Raw genomic sequence first — 19,937 nt, forward strand, 5'->3', positions numbered from 1 at the left:
ATATAATTGATTGAGTATATGCAATTTTAATTTTTATCATTAGGAAGACTCATTGACCAACAGTCTAACAAGCTGGCCAAAGAGGAAATGTTGCAAATGATACGGCATGGAGCCACCCACGTTTTTGCTTCTAAAGAGAGTGAGTTGACAGATGAAGACATTACAACTATTCTGGAAAGAGGGGAAAAGAAGGTTAGTTAAAATAACATTTTATCTTCATGATGGATTGCTTTAAAATCAACATACTTCAGCAAACTTGTATTTGCATTGTACGTGTGTATCCATATGTTTCAGATAACTCATATTCTTTCCAACAACTTGTAGATCTATTTTCAGCAGTAGATTAGGGCTTAAAAATTTTGTTTTTGGTGAGAAAGACTAAGAACCAGAGTTTAAAACGGAGTGATCTTATACCTAATGCTTTATTGAAAATACCATATCTAAAAGCTATGTAAATTTTGTGTTTAATAACATGTATAAGGACTGCATTTTTTTTTTAGAGACAGGAGTTTGCTCTGTCACCCAGGCCGGAGTGCAGTGGTGCAATCATAACTCAATGTAGCATCCACCTCTTGGGCTCAAGTGATCTCCCACCTCAGCCTCCCAATTAGCTGGGACCACAGGCGTGTAACCAACATACACATCTAATTAACTTTTTTTTTTTGTAGAGACAGAGACTTGCTGTGTTGCTGAGCATGATCTTGAACCTCTGGCCTCAAGTGAACCTCCCAAATCTGCCTCCCAAAGCACTGAGATTATAGGCATGAGCTACCATGCTTGACCCAGACTATATTTTTATAGTATTTTTTTTTTGTACTGGATTAGAAGTCATCTACTGATACATTGGTTAATTGAAAATCTTTTATAAAACATTTCATGAAATACTAAATCACTATTTGTTAAAGCATAATAAATTGTTTCAGAATATTGTAATTTTGTGTTTAGTTCACCTTCCACCCTCCACAAATTGTGGATAATTTTAAACATAAGTAAAAGGAGACAGAATAGTATAATGAGCCCCCAAGTACTTATCACCTGTTTCTAACAACCATCAACTAGTCCTGCCCTGTTTATATCCCCAGCTCTTTTTTCCCCCTTCCTGGATTATTTTGAAGCAAATCTCAGACATGTTTCAGCTGTAAATAGGACTTTGTATTTGTTAAATAGAAGGACTCTTTTAAAGGTAATCATAACATTGTCTCACCTGAAAACCCCAATAATTCTTTAATAATACCAAATATCCAGTTAGTCTTCAAATTTCCAATTGTTTCGTAAATGTTTATACTTAAAAAGTTTTGTTTTTGTTTTTAAATCAGAATGCAAGTCAGAATACAAATTGCTATTGATTGAGATTGCATCTCTGTCTTTTAAACTCTATAGGAATCCCGCTCCCGACATGCATTGTATTCCATGTAATTTATTTGGTGAAGAAACTAGGTTGTTTGCCTTTTGAGTTAATCACAGTGTGGATTTTGCTGATTTCATCTCCATAGTGTATTTTACCATGTTAATTACATATCTTGTAAACTGGTTGAATTTGCTTTTCAGAAGATGTTTGTACTTCAGGTAATAACCTGCATTTTGAATAATCTTGTGTTAGTATGTTTCACATAAGTATGCCAATGTGTTGTTTTAGTCCAACATTGCCTTTCTCTTAGCATTAACTATTTGTCCCATTTAAATTATGCAAGAGAAATTATATTGTGTTTACAACTTCACTAATGAAAGATTTTAAAGAAAGCCTAAGTGAGAGTACTTGGGAAGCACCATTTAAATATTTGAAATACTTGGGCAAGTAAAATTTACACTTCAACTTTGATGTTAGCATTGCATTCATACCTTGTAAATTAGGGGGCTGGGTATTTCATGTCAAAACCTGACTATTAAAAAGGTGGAGAATCCATAGACTCTTACAAGTAATTCAGTGATAATTTTCTCATTTCAATGTATTCATTTTTAGACTGCAGAGATGAATGAGCGCCTGCAAAAAATGGGAGAGTCTTCTCTAAGAAATTTTAGAATGGACATGGAACAAAGTTTATACAAGTTTGAAGGAGAAGATTATAGAGAAAAACAGAAGGTAACTTTTTACCCTCAACCATTAGACCCTCAAATGAGCATTTCTCCCCATAACAATTATAAGATTACACTGGCACTTATCTATTATAATAACCTTGCTATAGAGTGAAATTTGATAGAGGCCTAAAGATCTCATGCAGGGTATACCTTTCATTTATTTTACTGGTTTATCGTCGTCATCATCATCATCATCATTTTTGCTGCTGCTGCTGCTACTACTACTACTACTGCTAGTACTACATTTGTTATTGAGAAGCAATGTAGGATTGACTTCATGAATTCTGGAGTTGAAATCTCAACTCTTGTCACTAATTAAGTGACAGGGTATTCTCAGTTTTCTCACTTACCAAATGGAGGTTATGATAGTTACATCATAAGGGATTCTGATGATGAAATAAATGAGTTAATACTCATAAAGTTATTAGAATAATGCCTGGCACTTAATGTTAACTATATGAGTAATAATATTAGTAACATTTAGTTAACTTAAATGCAGAAGGACTTGGTTACATGGTCTGTTGAAGAAATAGGGGTTTATAGGGGTTTATTAATTTTGTTTCTTAAACTGAAATTAAGGCTGGAATTTTAAAACTTTTTATTTATTTATTATTTATTATTTTTATTTTTATTTTTTTTTGAGACGGAGTTTTGCTCTTGTTACCCAGGCTGGAGTGCGATGGCGCGATCTTGGCTCACCGCAACCTCCGCCTCCTGGGTTCAGGCAATTCTCCTGCCTCAGCCTCCTGAGTAGCTGGGATTACAGGCACGCGCCACCATGCCCAACTAATTTTTGTATTTTTAGTAGAGACGGGGTTTCACCTTGTTGACCAGGATGGTCTCGATCTCTCGACTTCGTGATCCACCCGCCTCGGCCTCCCAAAGTGCTGGGATTACAGGCTTGAGCCACCGCGCCCGGCCAAAGCTGTTATATTTTTGAACTGACAGAAATGAATTTTCTTAAAATAGAAAAGCTCATTCTTAGGTACTTATTTTACTGAAAAATGAGAGGTGAGCCATTTTGGTTTGCACTATAGCTAGTATGCTGATAATGCTTTGTTTCTTTTATTGCTTCTGATAGCTTTTAGTTTCTTGTATTTGTCAGGTTGTCTTATCTCTAATCTTCAGTTAGACTGCTCATATTTTATCCTGCTGAGATGGAGTTGATGGCCTATCTGCACAGGGTGGAAATTGCCTTTCTAATATGCTTTTGAGATCTCATTATGTGATATAAATTTTATTAATTTTACAATTATTCCTACAGGCTTATGGGTATTAGGAGTGTTACAAAGTGGAAACATTTTAAACAATGAAATCTAAATACCAGTGGAGCTTCTTATCCACATTTTTAGAGAGAAATTAGTAAAATACTTGTCTATCTCTAACTGGTTTTCTTGTGCTTCTAATTTTAGCAAAGTAATGATGCACAGATAGAGGGAATTTTAATAACTGTGATGACTTGTATTTTTATAATTAAATGTCTGACAGTAACAGTGATGTCCAGAATCAGAATTTTTTTCTGAATGTTTTATTTCTGTCTCTGTATTTCTAGATAGGTTCTTAAAATAGGTTCAAATTATCTTTTGAGAAGTGAAAACTTTAAAGAATATTACTTATAAATCATGGAAATTATACATTGAGGTAGATCTCCATATATGGTTTGTTGAATCAGTTGTATTTATTTTACCACCATACCTGGTAAATTAAGTCAAGATGCCTGTGATCCTGAATAAATAAACTCAGATAAGTTAGCATCAATGTACTCTTATCTAAAATAAACTAATTCAGTATGATCTATTCTGTTTTTGAAAGTTGATAAATTGTCCTTTAATGCTTATTTCAAATTTGAATGCCTAGACTATCAAACAAGCATAGGTTAAATAGCTAAATACATCAGTTTTAGAATGTTAAACGATTATTAATTTATTTTTATTCCAATTGAGAAAGATAAATTATTGGTTATTTATAAAATAGCTCTTTTGTTACTGTCACCTCACATTCATCCATCTGAAAGACAAGCAAAATTTGTTTCACTGCTGTGGGAATTTCTCATTTTACTTAATAATCTCGTTATAATGTCGATATCTCATAGACTCTTAGAATTAGAAGGTCATTTATGCTAACTTTCTTGTAATTAAGAAATCTTACCTTTAGCATCTAAAAGAGATATGCAGCCTCTGAACACTGTAGTGTTGGGAATCTTATCCCTCTCAGGGTAGTCTGTTTCGATGTCTTATATTCTCTGGTTCTCAGAAAATTTTATGAGTTATAGGTTTCTTGATCAAAGAGATTATTTTATTCATCTGTATATCTCTGACACTGAGTTACACATAATACAGTAGGTACTTAATTAATAGTTAAATTATATTGAGTAGCCATTGACTTTCTCCTAACTTTTCACATCGATTTTAATCTTACGGATCAACAAAGAACTGTGTTCTTTTCTATTTGATAGAGTTTCACAGATGTGGATACCACCATTGTGTCTGCCTTTAGCTTTTACTTCTCTAGACACTGTGAGAATTTGTAGATCTGTAACCATCCTGGTCAGCTTGGTTTATTATCCCCTCTTAAAATATGATGCCAAGGTTGGAATTCAGCCCTTAGATTAGATCAAGTAGAGTGAGACAACTAATGGTAGATTAATGCTCTCTTTTATATAAAGGCACTAGGTTAAGCACTGAAATCAAGAAAAATATGAATTAGGAAGCTATTTCTCAGACTCCAGAACATTGTAGTGCCAATTTTATCTGTTGACTGTTAAATTATATTTTCTAGCCGATGATAGGGTAAAATTAGTAATGCTCCCAAATCATTGCTCATGCTACTTAGGATATTTAATAGTATCTTGCATTTAACTCTTGGCAGTTTACTTAATGATTTCACATATATGATCATATGTAATCCTCAAGGTAGGTATTATTATTCTCATTTTGAAGATGGAAAAAAATAATTTTCCCAAAGTTATACAGCTAGTGAAGTGACAGAGTCTAGGTCTTTCTGTTTCCACCAACTTTTCCAACTCTGCCATACCTACATTTCTAGAAGGTCTCATTTGAACATGCTCATCATGGTGATATTTATTATTTACCCCTTTCATCTGTTTCTAATTCATACACTTACTACAGTTACCACAGTCAATGTTACTCTTCCTGCTATATTAGCTACCTTTTATTTATTTAATTTGACAAAAAATACTAAGCAGATTATACAGATTCTTCTCAATCACCAAGGAAGAACTAGTTTTTAAACCTACTTTCAAATAAAAATAAAGAAAACTGTCTTTGCATCTAAACGGTGTACACTTCATTTTGGAACTTTGGAGGTAAGTTGTGATTTATAAGGCAAGTTTTGATTCTTCCTGATGGCTTTTGCTTTCTTATGTTTCTGCAGCCTTGATGTACTTGATTTTGATAAAACTGTTTGGAGTCATTAAACCCCTTGTTGTTGTTTGTCGTGTATAGCTTGGCATGGTGGAATGGATCGAACCTCCTAAACGAGAACGCAAAGCAAACTACGCAGTGGATGCCTACTTTAGAGAGGCTTTGCGTGTCAGCGAGCCAAAGATTCCAAAGGTAAAACTGTACAAGGCCAGTTTTTATGTCCTAAAGTAGATTTCTCTTGCAACATGATCTATGGTTCAGATTTACTTATATCATTGCCAAATCATAGTCTCTAAAATATAGCAATACAAAAATGTATTTGATTTGGCCCAGCCATATAAATGGATTTTATTGTATTTATTGTTCCATATATAACAGAAATAGTGAAAGATAAGTAAGTTTACTTCATGTACTGAAAAAAGTATATATAATCCATTTTCCTCTCATAGGCTCCACGGCCTCCAAAACAGCCAAATGTTCAGGATTTTCAATTTTTCCCACCACGCTTATTTGAGCTCCTGGAAAAGGAAATTCTTTATTATCGGAAGACAATAGGCTATAAGGTATTTTTTCAATTTTTTTAGATGAATAGATTTTAAAATAATTTAATCTGTTAATCTAGACTAGAAGGTGTTGCATTTTAATTTCAGAGAATATAACAGTAAATCACAACAATGATGTTTTTAAGACCAAAGAGGAAGTTTTAACTGATGTAAAACATTAAGCTACTGAATTACCAGTACAGTCATCACTAAATGAGATTAACGAAGAATTGTGCAATATTTCAAAATAGTAATAACAACATATTATTTTTATAATGCCAGTGTTTGAATGGTTAAATAATATATAGAAAGTACAATAGGTATGTGGTTAGAAGTGAATGTTAATATATGATAGGAAATTTTTGATCATTTCCTTAATAGGTCCAAGAAATAGTATTTCTGTCTTTATTGCTTATAGGTTGATGAAAGCCATGCTGGTGGTTAGTAGATTGTAGTCACTTAGGTGTTAAAGATAATGATAAACATGATGATGAATTATACAATTTTAAAATGATCTTTGGGTATTAGGAATTCTTATTTATATAGGTAGATAGAATACTATTTTTCATCAGTGAAATCTAGTATTTGTCACACTAAATCTGTCATATTGAGAGAGTAAGCATACCAGGTAATTTCTGTATGTTGAAATTGACTTCCTAGTGAATGGAGAGGGATGACCAAAGGTATAATAATCACTAATATTAAAAAATTATAAAATATTGACCAGGCACAGTGGCTCATGCCTGTAATCCCAGCACTTTGGGAGGCCAAGGGGGGCAGATCACTTGAAGTCAGGAGTTTGAGACCAGCCTGGCCAACATGACGAAACCCCGTCTCTACTAAAATTACAAAAATTAGCTGAGTGTGGCAGTGGGTGCCTGTAATCCCAGCTACTTGGGACGCTGAGGCAAGAGAATCACTTGAAACTAGGAGGGGAAGATTGCAGTGAGTTGAGATCCCACCACTGCACTCCAGCCTGGGCGGCGGAGGGGGACTCTATCTCAAAAAAAAAAAAAAAAAAAAAATTAACACTATTTTAATTTTATGAAATGTTCTGTTTTATGAATTGATAGCTGTGTTTTAAATTTTATTTTATAAACCTTTATCACAATTAGAACTCACCCATTATTTTAAATTAGTAGTTGGAATGTGCCTAGAAAAGCTCCATGTATATAAGATAGTTAACTCATTTATATATTGGAACTAGAGTAGATCTCTAGGGTGAACATTCACATCAGACATAAAACTAGTTTCAAAGAAAGTGAAAACAGTGATACACCAGAAGAAACAGGTAAGTTATAGGTTAAAGTGCGAAACAAAAGTAGGAAAATTAATAATAATTATTAACAATAATTTTTAAGTATTTAAATTAATAATGTAGTTATATTATGAGGTAAATACATATCTCATTAAGATTTATAGTAATTTTAGGTTTAGAATATTTTTTCTGTTACTTTAATTGTTATTACTGAGACTTGAAAGGAGAATTAATTGAAATGTTAGACCTCAGTAATAAATCAAATGTTTGCATAGAACATTTTATAATTTACAAAGTGCTTTAGCACATATTTCATTTGATTCCTAACAACCTCATGAAGTAGGTGTTATTATCATCTCCATTTAATAGGTGAGGAAACTGAAGTTCAGAGAGGTTAAATGACCTTGTTCAAGATCATGGCGCTAACAGGGTTTCCATGGGTCCTGGTCTCACAAGCAACTTCTTAGTATTTAGATGCTCTGTTCGTTCCACTCAGACCTTCTGGGCTCTTTCTGCATGTGATGTAACCCTGCTTCTTTCGGCAGTCCTAAATAAGGACTGTGTTTACAATGGTGTGGCATGACATTTGGGAGGTGGGCCAATAAAAAAATCATCTCTGATATAACTTCATGCTCCTTCTTTGGAGATACTGAAATTTTATTCCCCATGATAATTTACAGTGCCCACCACATTCTGACCACGGGTCTGGTTTCAATATAAACAGTGCCTTTCATTACAGGCAGTTTGTGGTTAGGGGTGAAGTCTTACAGACTTTTTGGATGGTGGCCAGCTGGAAGGAGATGGAGAAGAGAGAAAACCTCAGAAGATGGAGGAATGAAGGGACAGCTGTGAAGCATGGTAGAAAGGAAGGAGGAGGAGGAGAGGTGTTAAGAATAGAGGAAAGGGATGAATAGGGAGAGGGGAGATGCATGGAATTGGTACTATTGTACCTTATTGTTTGCTTTTCCTCACTTCCCCCCTAGAGAAGCAAGAGGAGACAGAGAGTAAATGGAGAAGTGGTGTTTTTTTTTTTTTTTTTTTTTTTTTTTTTTTTTTTTACAGTTTAATACCTTTGTATTGAGCACTCCTCTGTGCCAGGTACTTGGCCAAGCACTTTGGGATAAAGCAGTGAATAAGACAAAATCTTTCACTTCATGGAACTTAACGTTCTAATAGAGGAGATAGATATTAGCTACTACAGTGTAATGGTGGTGGTATTTGTGTGGTTCTGTGCTTACAAGGGATGCTAATGAGGGAGTATAACATGGGTATCTCATGTGGACTGGGAGATCAGGGAGGTGTTCCCTAAGGAAGTGTCATTTAAGCTGAGTTTCCAGAGATGTGAATGAGCTAAGTCTAAAGTGTAGGAGAGAAAAGCTGAGGCAGGTGGCACCTCATATGCAAAGGTCTTGCGGTGGGAAGGAGAATGGCCCCTTTGGGGAGCTGTGAGAAGGCCAGTGTTGTTAGGGACTGGTGAGGAGGAGGGTGACTTGAGAAGAGGCTGGTGAGTGGGTAGAGTCAAATCATATGGAGGGCTTTGTAGGTCATATTAATGAGGTTGAACTTCAGCTTTAGAGTAGTGGAAACCCACTGAGATGTTTTTAAGGCAGGGAAGTGGGTGGGTAGGTAGGTGGTAGAATAATACTAATAGCAGACACTTCGTCCTTACTTGTGTTACTTATTGCTCCAGGTTATTTATAAATGGTAGCTCATTATCCTCCTAACAGCCCTGGAACTACATCCTTATTTTACAGATGAGGAAACTTGAGGTATAGAGCGGTTGAGTCATTTGCCCTGAGTCATTTGCTCAAGGTCATACAACTTATAAATGGTAAAGGATGATCAGATTTACATTTTTAAAAGATCACTCCGGCTATGATGCAGAGAATGGCAAGTTTATCCAGGGAAACCAGCCAGGAGGCTGTTGAAGTGTCAAAATGAGAGAAGATGGTGGTGACCTGGACTGCGGTGGTGGTAGTGGAAGGAGAACCAGTCCCCTGCTACTCTACTCCTAGCCTTGTGCTCCCTTAAGCCCCATCCGAGATTCCCTCTGTATTGTCTTAAGACTTGCCTTGATTCTCCCTATGCATACTTAGCTGAGGATTTACGAGGCAAATATTGGTTATTGGTTCTTTCTGGACCTTGTCTCTTCCATTCTTTGCTAGGAACTATGGACCCGAGCTAAGGTGGGTTCTTTAATTGGGTGTTCCTTGTTTGAGATCAGAGAATAGACAGATCAGCATGGCATGTTAATCATCTTAAAAGGCCTTTCAAGGATCATGCGTTGTGTAACCATTGGACATCTTCTCAAGGCATGGCTAGCATTGCTTTATTTCCGCTCATACCTTCAGAAAACTCATCAGGGCCACAAAGTGAATGGAACACTAGTTTATCCTCAAATTAACAAAACAAAACTGCTTTTGTGAAGTTACCTGGTATTCTGTATACACAGATTCTCAAAAAGGGACTCTTTCCCCCTTTTCTGCTTAAAGGATTGTTAGCCAAGGGGAGATAGGTGATGCCCATAGCTGGAGACACTGTGGTTCATGGTTACATTTTATCTATGTTGAGTCCTCAAGGGCTTAATCTGTTGTGATTTGGAGTGGGGCTAGTGAAGGGCTCACAGGTTTTGAAGCAATTGGTAAAGAGCGGTTTCCTTGTACTTTCGCTTATTTGCATTTTCATTTTCTGTTTTGCTTCCCCCCTTCCCACTCCTATATTCAGCACAAGGTGACAGCAGTATTACTGATAATAAGATCTGGAGTTAAAGAGTTTTGTTTTATTTGAAGGTGAGAGAAGTACTTGTTTTGCCCTAACCACTTGGTGGATAGCAGTACATGATTTGCTCATTCCTGCTGCTGTCTAAGCTTTGATCTTGTTGCAAGTTAGGCATATTCAAAGGCTTCATTGCTCTTTCGACTTAAAGGAGTTGTTATTTAATGCATGCAATCGCTTGGTCACTAAAACCTTTATATTGGAAGAGGATGACTTAATTGAAATTTCAATTGCAGCATAAAAAATCCAGAATATCTGGACATTCCATTGAGTCTAACACCTGGAATGCAAGAGTTTTGCCACATTTGAAGCTGAAGAAAGCTGTAGAACATTCTGACATTTATCCCCAATAAAAAATTCTTTAGGGACTAATAGACACATTCGACACATGGAGGAAGTTCCATCATCTTTGTGAGTTTTGGTAATCTGTCATTGTGGGCCACCTATTTTTGCAGTGGTATAACTAAAATATGGTGAACTGATTTCAGGTTACTGCTTTTATTTTGTATGCTGTCACATTTAATTCAGTATTCCGTATTTTCTACGCAATGCTTGCTAAACTCCTAAGAAACAAGGCCAAAAAAATGTTTTTCACTACTTCATGGAATACAGTTCTTAATCACAAATTCCTTCGTGTCTGACTAGAAATCCAAATAATAATTGAGATCTTTCCTTTAGAAAGATAACTTTTTATATATTGTGTTGCTGGAGATGATAATGAGACAGAGTATGAGGACTTTAAATACCTCCTAGATATCTGTTCAGTACTATTGGTCTGTAATTTGTCTGCTTAATTCTTATGTAGCACTTTGAAGTCATTCCAGGAAGCTTAATGCTGATACGAACCTCATGAGGTAAAAAATTGTATGTCTTATTAAAATGATGACTATGAAGGATAAGTTTTTTTTTTTTTTTTTTTTTTTATAGGAGTTGTATTAGTTTGTTTTCACGCTGCTGATAAGGACATACCCAAGACTGGGTAATTTATAAAGAAAAGAGGTTTAATTGACTCACAGTTCCACATGGACTTGGGGGGCCTCACAATCATGGCAGAAGGCAAGGAAGAGCAAGTCACATCCTACATGGCAGCAGGGAAGAGAGAACTTGTGTAGGGGAATTCCTCTTTATAACACCATCAGATCTTGTGAGAATTATTCACTATCATGAGAACAGCATGGGAAAGAGCTGCCGCCATGTGTTGGGTACCAGCCCCAACCCCATACATGGGTGCCTATAGTCCCGGCAGTGATGAGGGATTGAGAAAAGGAAATTAAGACAGAGACACAAGAGTAGAATTTACAGCATGGGTCCGGGGGACCAGTGCAAGTGTGGGAACTCCATTGGCCCTGAGTTCTGGGCTCCATACACTTTTTATTATGTGCATAATCTCATTATCTTATGGGCATGGAAGGGGAGGGTGAAGGGGTAGGTAAGATGGGGAGAGGGGCACTTGAGCTCCTTCTAAGGCCTGTTAAACCAGTGCTCTGAGCATTTAACGGCACTTGAGATCCTTCTAAGACATGCTAAACTAGTACTCTGAGTTTATCACTGATTGTTACCAGGGTGCAGCTGCTTCAGAAGTATAGCAGATGAGGAGCCACCTGGTCTGACCACACCCAATGCATCAAGGGGCTTTTATCTGCCGAGCATTGGAGACATAGAGCAACTAAAATTACTCCGTATTCCGAGAACCTAGGCAGAGCCTGATCGCTGCCCTGCAAGGCTTTTCTCCTCCTTGCCTGCTCCCATCTGAAAAGACCCTCCCAGATCTTGTGAGCAGAGGTCGCCTCCCTTCTCAGAGGTCTTTGCACCGGCCCTCTTTACGAGGCCCTCCTGCAGTCTCCATGTGGAGAAGGCATTCATGTGACCAGAGCAGTATTCCCTGCTCTGAAACGACCCCGAGGCGTTCCCCGGTGTTACTGCACTCTCAGATGGTCTTTACCTTAGGCCTCCTGTTGCCACTTGATTTCTAATTAACTGCACCAATAATACAGTTTAGTTCAGAGCTACAGTTCAAGATGAGACATGGGTGGGGACACAGCCAAAATATATTAGGAAAAGATATAGGAATTTACAATTTTTGAGCCTTTTCAAATTCTGAACATTTTAGCAGCTATGTATTTGAGTAATTTCTAGAATTAGCAAACATAGCTTTCATGAAATCATTCTTGTTTTGCTGTGTCAATTAATATGACCACTAGATACAGAATAAATTTTAGCGGATCCTAAAATCTAATGGTTTTATACAACATTATGATTTTGCTTTTTTTAGAAATTGAAACGGAAAATTTTTAGTATGGGGATATCTGCATGGGAATAAACATTGTTATTTTATTTAATTTTATGTGGGTGTATTATCTATTTTCTGTCATAACTTAGATGTTTATAGAATATTTTCATTTTATTAAAAATATGGTTTCTTAGACATGGAAATTTTGAAAATATTTAACAGAAGAATGTCTTAAGATCAAAGAGGTTTCTTTCAATTAAAATTAAAATTTGAAAACAAAGTAATTTCACATACCAGCAATTTAAGGGATCTGTTAACTTTTAAAGCTGTATCTGTACTTTTACAAAAACATATTTGAAGAATTTAAAAAAATACAAAAATATTGAAATAATTGTATAGTGAACACCCATATATACACCACATATATTCTACAATTTACATCTTATATTTGTTTTTTCACCTATTTTTCCTTTTCTCTGGCCCTCTATCATATGGATATTTATCTTATTATTAGGCATTTCAAAGTTGCAGACATAAGTACATTTTACCCAGAAACACTTCAACATGCATGTCATTAGCCAGTCATAAAATATGAAATCATAATCAAATATGAAATCATAAAATGTTTATGATTTTTTAAAAGTATTTACATAGAGTGAAATATATAAACCTTAAGTGTACCATTCAGTGTATTTTCACAAATGCATACACTTATGTAACTCGAACTCCTCCTATAAAGATATGGAACATTACTGTCACCCCAGAAAGTGCATATATATGCACTCCTCAGAGGCAATCACTGTTCTGATATTTCCTTCCACAGATTATCTTTGTAATTTTTGTTCTACAATTTCACATAAATAGAATCATACAGTATGTACAAGGCTTCTTTCATTTAGCATAATGTTTTAGAGAGTAAGCCGTGTTGTCCCATGTATCTGTGGTGTTCTTTTCTTTTTATTGTGTAATACCTATTCCATTGTATGGATAGGTCACACTTTGCTTAATCCATTCTCTTGATGGTCATCTGGGCTGTTTTCTGGCTTTTGGCTGTGATGAGTAAAGCTGCTTTGAACAATCTTGTCATTCTTTGTATAGATACGTTTTCCTTTCTTTGGGTAAATACTTAGGAATGGAATTGCTGGTATGCCTGTAATTTTAACATTAGGTTTAGCCACTGAAGAAAAGTTGTTTTTAATCATGCTATGACTGGGCTACATTTCATTTTAAACATATACCTTCTTTTCCATTTCCATTTGCCACCATCCTAGTCCAGATGATCATACCTCATTTGTAGATTATGATAGTTCAGTAGGTTCTCTTACCTCTTAGTCGCTTCCCTACTTTTCAGTCCATCCAGCAAAAGGCTTACAGGTGAAAACACTACAGTTTGACACTTCACTGTCTTGTTAAAAGTCTCCAGCACCTTCTGTGTATTCAAGACCCTGTAAATCTGTCTCTACACGGCCTTGTTTCTTATCTCTTTTCAACATAAACCCCATATGTGCCTTCTGGCATGTTTCTACCTTCATGCTTTTGCTCATACTGCTCTAGCTTAGAATATTCTTTCTTCCCTAATCTGAAAACCTGAAATCTGACATCTTCTGAAATCCAAAACTTTTTGAGCTCTGACACAACACCCAAAGGAAATGCTCATTGGAGCATTTTTTGGATTTCAGATTCTCAAATTAGAAATGCTCAACAGATAAGTATAATGCAAATATTCCAACCCCCTGCCCCACCCCAAAAAAATCTGAAATCTAAAAGACTTCTTGTCTGAAACATTTGGGATAAGGGATAAAACCTGTATTTCTTGTATATTCCAATCAGTACTTACCATAGTTCTACAAACATAATAGACATTTAGTCAATACCTGCCAATTTGGTTGCCTGATACTGATGATTACAAGTGAATATACTTTCTTGGTATTTCTTTTTAATGCTCAGTTAGGTTTTATACTTGAAGAACTATTGGACTTAATAATTTTTTAAAGTTATTTTTAAGTTACAATGTTATAGATCCAAACTCTATGCAATACCTATAACAATGATAAAAATGCACTCTAATATGTAATCTAATTCCACTCTAGTAAAACCATGACTACCTGCTGCCCCTAGGGAATGAGTCATTTATGGTATGTGTGCATTTCAAGCAGTAGAAGGCTTACTGCCAGCCCTTTTATTTTCATGTTTAATGGAATGCTATGCAGTGTAGTACACATGTTATGTACTTGCCCTCGTAAATCAGTGTGCTTCCTTATAGCTAAAGATGTGCATAGCGATGGTATCAGGCTTTGAGCTAAGAGACTTTGTTTGTTCCTCCATACAAACAGTATATATAGGCCGGGCGCAGTGGCTCAAGCCTGTAATCCCAGCACTTTGGGAGGCCGAGGCGGTGGATCATGAGGTCAAGAGATCGAGACCATCCTGGTCAACATGGTGAAACCCCGTCTCTACCAAAAATACAAAAAATAGCTGGGCATGGTGGCGCATGCCTGTAGTCCCAGCTACTCAGGAGGCTGAGGCAGGAGAATTGCCTGAACCCAGGAGGCGGAGGTTGCGGTGAGCCGAGATCGCGCCATTGCACTCCAGCCTGGGTAACAAGAGCGAAACTCCGTCTCAAAAAAAAAAAAAAAAAAAAAAAAAAAAGAAAGAAACAGTGTATATAGTTCAGCCCCATACTGCTGAACCACACTGGTTATATGTGTTCACTGTGATACACTGAGGCTCTGCAGGCTACGGTTTTGAGATACAGGTGACAGCTTGCTTTCTTGGAGAACTGAACTTCTGTCCTCGTCTTTAGAACTCGAGTTCTCTTCTCAGTTGTCACTGTATTTGCAGTTCTGTAACCAAAACACCATTAATGATTTCTGTTGGTCACTGCTGTTGTAGCCTTTTCCCCCTTGACTGCTGGTCCTATCATAGCTGTCTGTGTGCTCTACTCTACCCTTCCCTCTTCTCTGTTTCCTCTTTTTCCTTCATTATCTTGTTACATTTTCCAAACTTTCCATTTTCTGTAAAAATGCTCTCTGCGCTTACATACCTTGGCAGGCAATAAAAGCACTCCTTTCTTTTGGCATGTTGAACTGATCAGACTATTGGATGTAATGTTTAGGTGCATTACCATTTCTCCACCCTGCTTTATGTTGCCAGGGGAATATGCCCCCCAGCCCCTTTTTTTACTGCCAAACTTTTTGTTTGTTCTGTGTATTACAATAGTATAAGGATAGACTGTTCTAGAGTATAATCAAATCTGAAATCTAATGTGGCATTCATTTACTGGTGGATTTTAAGTATGAAATCTCATGTGGCACAAGAATATTTTTTTATTTCAATAGGATCATGGTAGCAGAAATGTAGAAAGGACCATGTGTCATTCTGGCTATGATTTTATATTGTTTATTCTTGAAATAACTCTGAAGATTGATATGTGTATATACAGCTTTAGTAATTAATTTTTGTCATCAGTTTACTCTTAAGTTTGTTTCCTGATTTTATAGGTCCCAAGAAATCCTGATATCCCAAATCCAGCTCTGGCTCAAAGAGAAGAGCAAAAAAAGATTGATGGAGCTGAACCTCTTACACCAGAAGAGACTGAAGAAAAGGAAAAACTTCTCACACAAGTAAACTATTTTCAATGGTTGAAATACTTAAAATCAATCAATAGAAAAAAAGAAAATATAGATCACACTTAATTTTTATTGTATGGGCCTAGTATCTTAATGTGACACACCAACAGAATTCAGGGCTATTTTGTAAACATGTTTAGACCAAATATCCCTATTTAAAAAAATGGTTCTTATAGAATATGCCATTTTAGAAATACTAGATAATATGTATATGTAAAATATAAGTGTCAAGTATTAGCAATATGAAATACATTTTGCCAATTTATAATAAGGTCAGTGAATCCACATTTGAATTCTGATAGTAGTTATTAACAAACTTTTTTGTTTTTTGAGACAGTCTCCCTCTGTCGCCCAGGCTCGAATGCGGTGGTGTGATCTCAACTCACTGCATCCTCCACCTCCCGGGTTTAGGCGATTCTCCTGCCTGAGCCTCCTGAGTAGCTGAAATTACAGGCACCTGACACCATGCTTCACTAATTGTTGTGTTTTTAATGGAGATGGGGTTTCACCATGTTGGCCAGGCTCATCTCAAACTTCTGACCTCAAGTGATCTGCCCGCCTCGTTCTCCCAAAGTGTTGGTGTTACAGGTGTGAGCCACTGCGCCAAGCCTGTTAAAACATATTCTTGAAAATTTAAATTTCATCTGTTTATAGATGTGAATTGTCTCCTGAGGTTATATTCCACTAATTTTTATTAATGGAATTATTTCATAAATTTCAAAATTCTTTTTATCCTTTCTTAGAACTTTCATACAATGATGAGAGATTTCTGAAGCTTTTTAAGGTGATCATTGGATAACAGTTATTAAATTAGGAAGGTTTCCATTTGAACAAAATATTAATGCTTTCAAGTCATTATTGCTATGATGAGTTTTACGATTGTTCTACTTCTAAAATAAACTGTAGAAGATAGAATAATTTCAGCACAGAAGACTTGCAAAATAATAAACAAAAATGTGTGCTGTAAGACATTAATAAGAGGGTTGCCAGGAAGATTTATTTATTCAGCAAATTTTGAACAATATGCAATGCATAGTAGTAGGTAATTCTCCACATTAATTATTGAAAGAGAGTTTTTATATTTATATATTATTTATTATATAGGTCTTTTCATTGTTATAACATGTAATTGTATGAATTTTCACAAATTACATTCATAAGTTTTTGAGCCAAATGCCTGGAAGTAATAAAGTTTAGTTTGAAATTACAATTGCAGATGGCTGAATATTGGGACTTACAACAGAATAAAAGAAAACATTTAAATATTCATGTTCTGTATGTATTTCCTGAATGCAAAAGTAAAGTTATGGCTTTAGAATGCTACGTGGCTTGGAGTATATTGTAAATGGATGGTATAACAAGAATATACAGTCTCAACTGAGATAATCTTTTAGATTGTAATTAGAAATTTTTTGCCCCTCCTAGTAGATGAATTCGTTTTCGTCCTCCTCTGCTGCCTTAAATAATCTTTTTCAAAAGCCATGGCAGAACATAGGAACAAAATGTGGGGTCATCTGAAATCTTAATCAACTAAAAGCCACGGATAGAGTTTTTCAATGTCTAGAGTATCACATTTATGGTGAGTTGAGGTTTGAGGAGTGGAAAACAAATTCTTGGTCTTGTGATTTCACAGACGTTCTAATAATGCCAAGGGAATTTAGAACACTGTCTAAAGTGTTTTAAGTTTTAGTAAAAAAAAATGAGTGGGTCTAATAATGTTCTACTTGTAGAAGTTCTATTTGTGAACATAATTTAAAACAGAAATTATTTATTCACACTAGTTCAGAATGATGTAAAGAGCTACAAATTTTTTTTTTCTTTTTTTACATTCTCTTTTGGTTATTCCTCTGTGTTCTTTTGATTTAATGCATCCACATTCCTCTCTTAATTTACATGGGAACAGATCTGAAAAAAAAATCATTGAAGTACTAGAATATCAAGACTTTGGCATTTATATTAGCATTTTTATTTTCATGCATTTGTATTTTAATGTAGTAGGCATCTATAAAATATGAAATTAAAAACTACAGATCTTAGAACTATAAATCAACTTTAAGTACTTAGAGAAGATTACATTCTCTTTGTAATAGAAAAGCAGTTATTTCTTTAATAACTCTCACTCAACTTTTGATTACAACATAAAATACGTGCAATTTTATAAGGAGAAACATCTTAAGCATTTTAAACTGTTTTTTAATGTATCATTGTACAGAAGTAAATAGGACAATACATGGATTTATTAATTTAATCTCTATTGATAATGCTTAACTTTTTATTCACAGGGTTTCACAAACTGGACTAAACGAGATTTTAACCAGTTTATTAAAGCTAATGAGAAATACGGAAGAGATGACATTGATAACATAGCTCGAGAGGTAGAGGGCAAATCCCCTGAGGAGGTCATGGAGTATTCAGGTTTGTATATAATTTGAAACATGGTGTTGTATTTAAACATTATTCATTTATTAAGCATCAATTTAATTGTACCTTTGTTCAGGGATGCTTTAAACTTTTATGAATAAGACATAGGTGAGAGTATAAACTATAATTGTATTTCTATGAAAAGATTATAAGATTTATCCTAACAAACTGACCGCTGTTGACTCTATCAATTAGCTAAAAGAACCAAATAAAGCTCTGATAAAACAAGGGTGGCTATTGGATGAGCAGTGATGAAACTAGTTTCCCACCTTCCCGTTTCTGGAATTTCATTCTCCTCTGGTTCAATTCGGAGATTCATATTCAGTGGATTGAATTAGTGCCTTTCTTTCTAGGTCGTCCTTGAAGTAGAGAGTTCCTGTCAGGCCCATTTAGATGCTCAACCACCCTTAGAGTTTCAACCTATTCCAGACGGTTCCTGTGGGTCCCATTAACTTGAGGCTAGTGGGCACAGATCTGAAAAGATTGCTTTAATTAATCTGTTTACTGGTATTCGAATCCTCTCCCTCTCTTACCCACCTGTGTTTGTTGAGCTCGACCAGAATCAGTTTAGCTGCTGAAGCATATGGATTTTGTTTATTATTTATATTTTAATTTTTTTCCAAGACAGTGTCTTGCTCTGTCACCCAAGCTGGAGTGCGGTGGCACGATCTTGGCTCACTGCACCCTCTGCCTCCTGGGTTCAAGCAGTTCTCCTACCTCAGTCTCCCGAGTAGCTGGGACTACAGGCACTCACCACCATGCCCAACTAATTTTTGTATTGTTATTAGAGACGGAATTTCACCATGTCGGCTAGGCTGCTCTTGAACTCTTGACCTCACGGTCCACCCGCCTCGGCCTCCCAGAGTCCTGGGATTGCAGGCGTGCACCACTGTGCCCAGCCCAATTTTTTTTTTTTTTTACATTTACTGGTTGATTATAAAGGATATTACAAAGGATACAGATGAAGTGTGTAGAGCAAAGTATGGGCCAAGGGGGTGCAGAGATTTGGTGCCCTCCCTGAGCATACCACCCTCCAGAAACTCCATGTGTTTATCCAGAAATCTTATTAAAAATAGGTAAATATTTCTAGCAAGTTTTCTATATGTAGTACATAGGACTTGTCTAACTTCCAAATAGGTTCAGCTCTTAAATTTATAATTTGAACCAAGATGTTTAGAATCTAGAGCATTTTTTTGCCATTGAAACAATTTTACATAGGTTTAAGTTTCTATGATAGCCCCTGCCCCAAATTTACTTAACCTAACCACTGAAATGCTGCTTTTGCAATACTGGGAAAGAAACGTGACAGTACTAATAAATATACGAAAGATTCATACTGCCTAGGAGCAGCTTTTAATTTATCTAGAGTGCTAGTGCTTGAAGAAATCCAGATTTAATTAGGGAGATTTTTTTCTTCTGGAAATCTAAAACGGTCTTCTGGGGGACTTTAGAGGTTAGTTGTATTGAATTTTTATTACATGTAATGTAACATTAAGTTTATGAGCTTTCTTTTCCTTGATACCAGCATGACATTAGTACTACTCATAACATTTAGCACATAAATTTAGGGCATTTGGAGGCTTAAGGGAAAAACAGATTGAAGAGAGAAATTTTAGCATCAAG

General features: G+C 35.8%; 1 protein-coding gene across 8 annotated transcripts in view; it reads left to right on the forward strand.

The window, feature by feature from the left end:
* Positions 1-19,937, forward strand: part of SMARCA1 (SNF2 related chromatin remodeling ATPase 1) — a 77,231-nt gene that overhangs the window by 38,833 nt on the left and 18,461 nt on the right. For all 8 annotated transcript variants that reach the window (XM_039464088.2, XM_039464090.2, XM_039464086.2 and 5 more), the window contains 6 exons: positions 44-192; positions 1,961-2,080; positions 5,541-5,651; positions 5,909-6,022; positions 15,765-15,887; positions 18,176-18,308. In XM_039464088.2, the coding sequence (XP_039320022.1) occupies positions 44-192; positions 1,961-2,080; positions 5,541-5,651; positions 5,909-6,022; positions 15,765-15,887; positions 18,176-18,308 (750 nt within the window). The remainder of the gene's footprint in view (positions 1-43; positions 193-1,960; positions 2,081-5,540; positions 5,652-5,908; positions 6,023-15,764; positions 15,888-18,175; positions 18,309-19,937) is intronic.

Source organism: Saimiri boliviensis, chromosome X (assembly GCF_048565385.1).
Source record: "Saimiri boliviensis isolate mSaiBol1 chromosome X, mSaiBol1.pri, whole genome shotgun sequence".
Lineage (NCBI taxonomy): Eukaryota > Metazoa > Chordata > Mammalia > Primates > Cebidae > Saimiri > Saimiri boliviensis.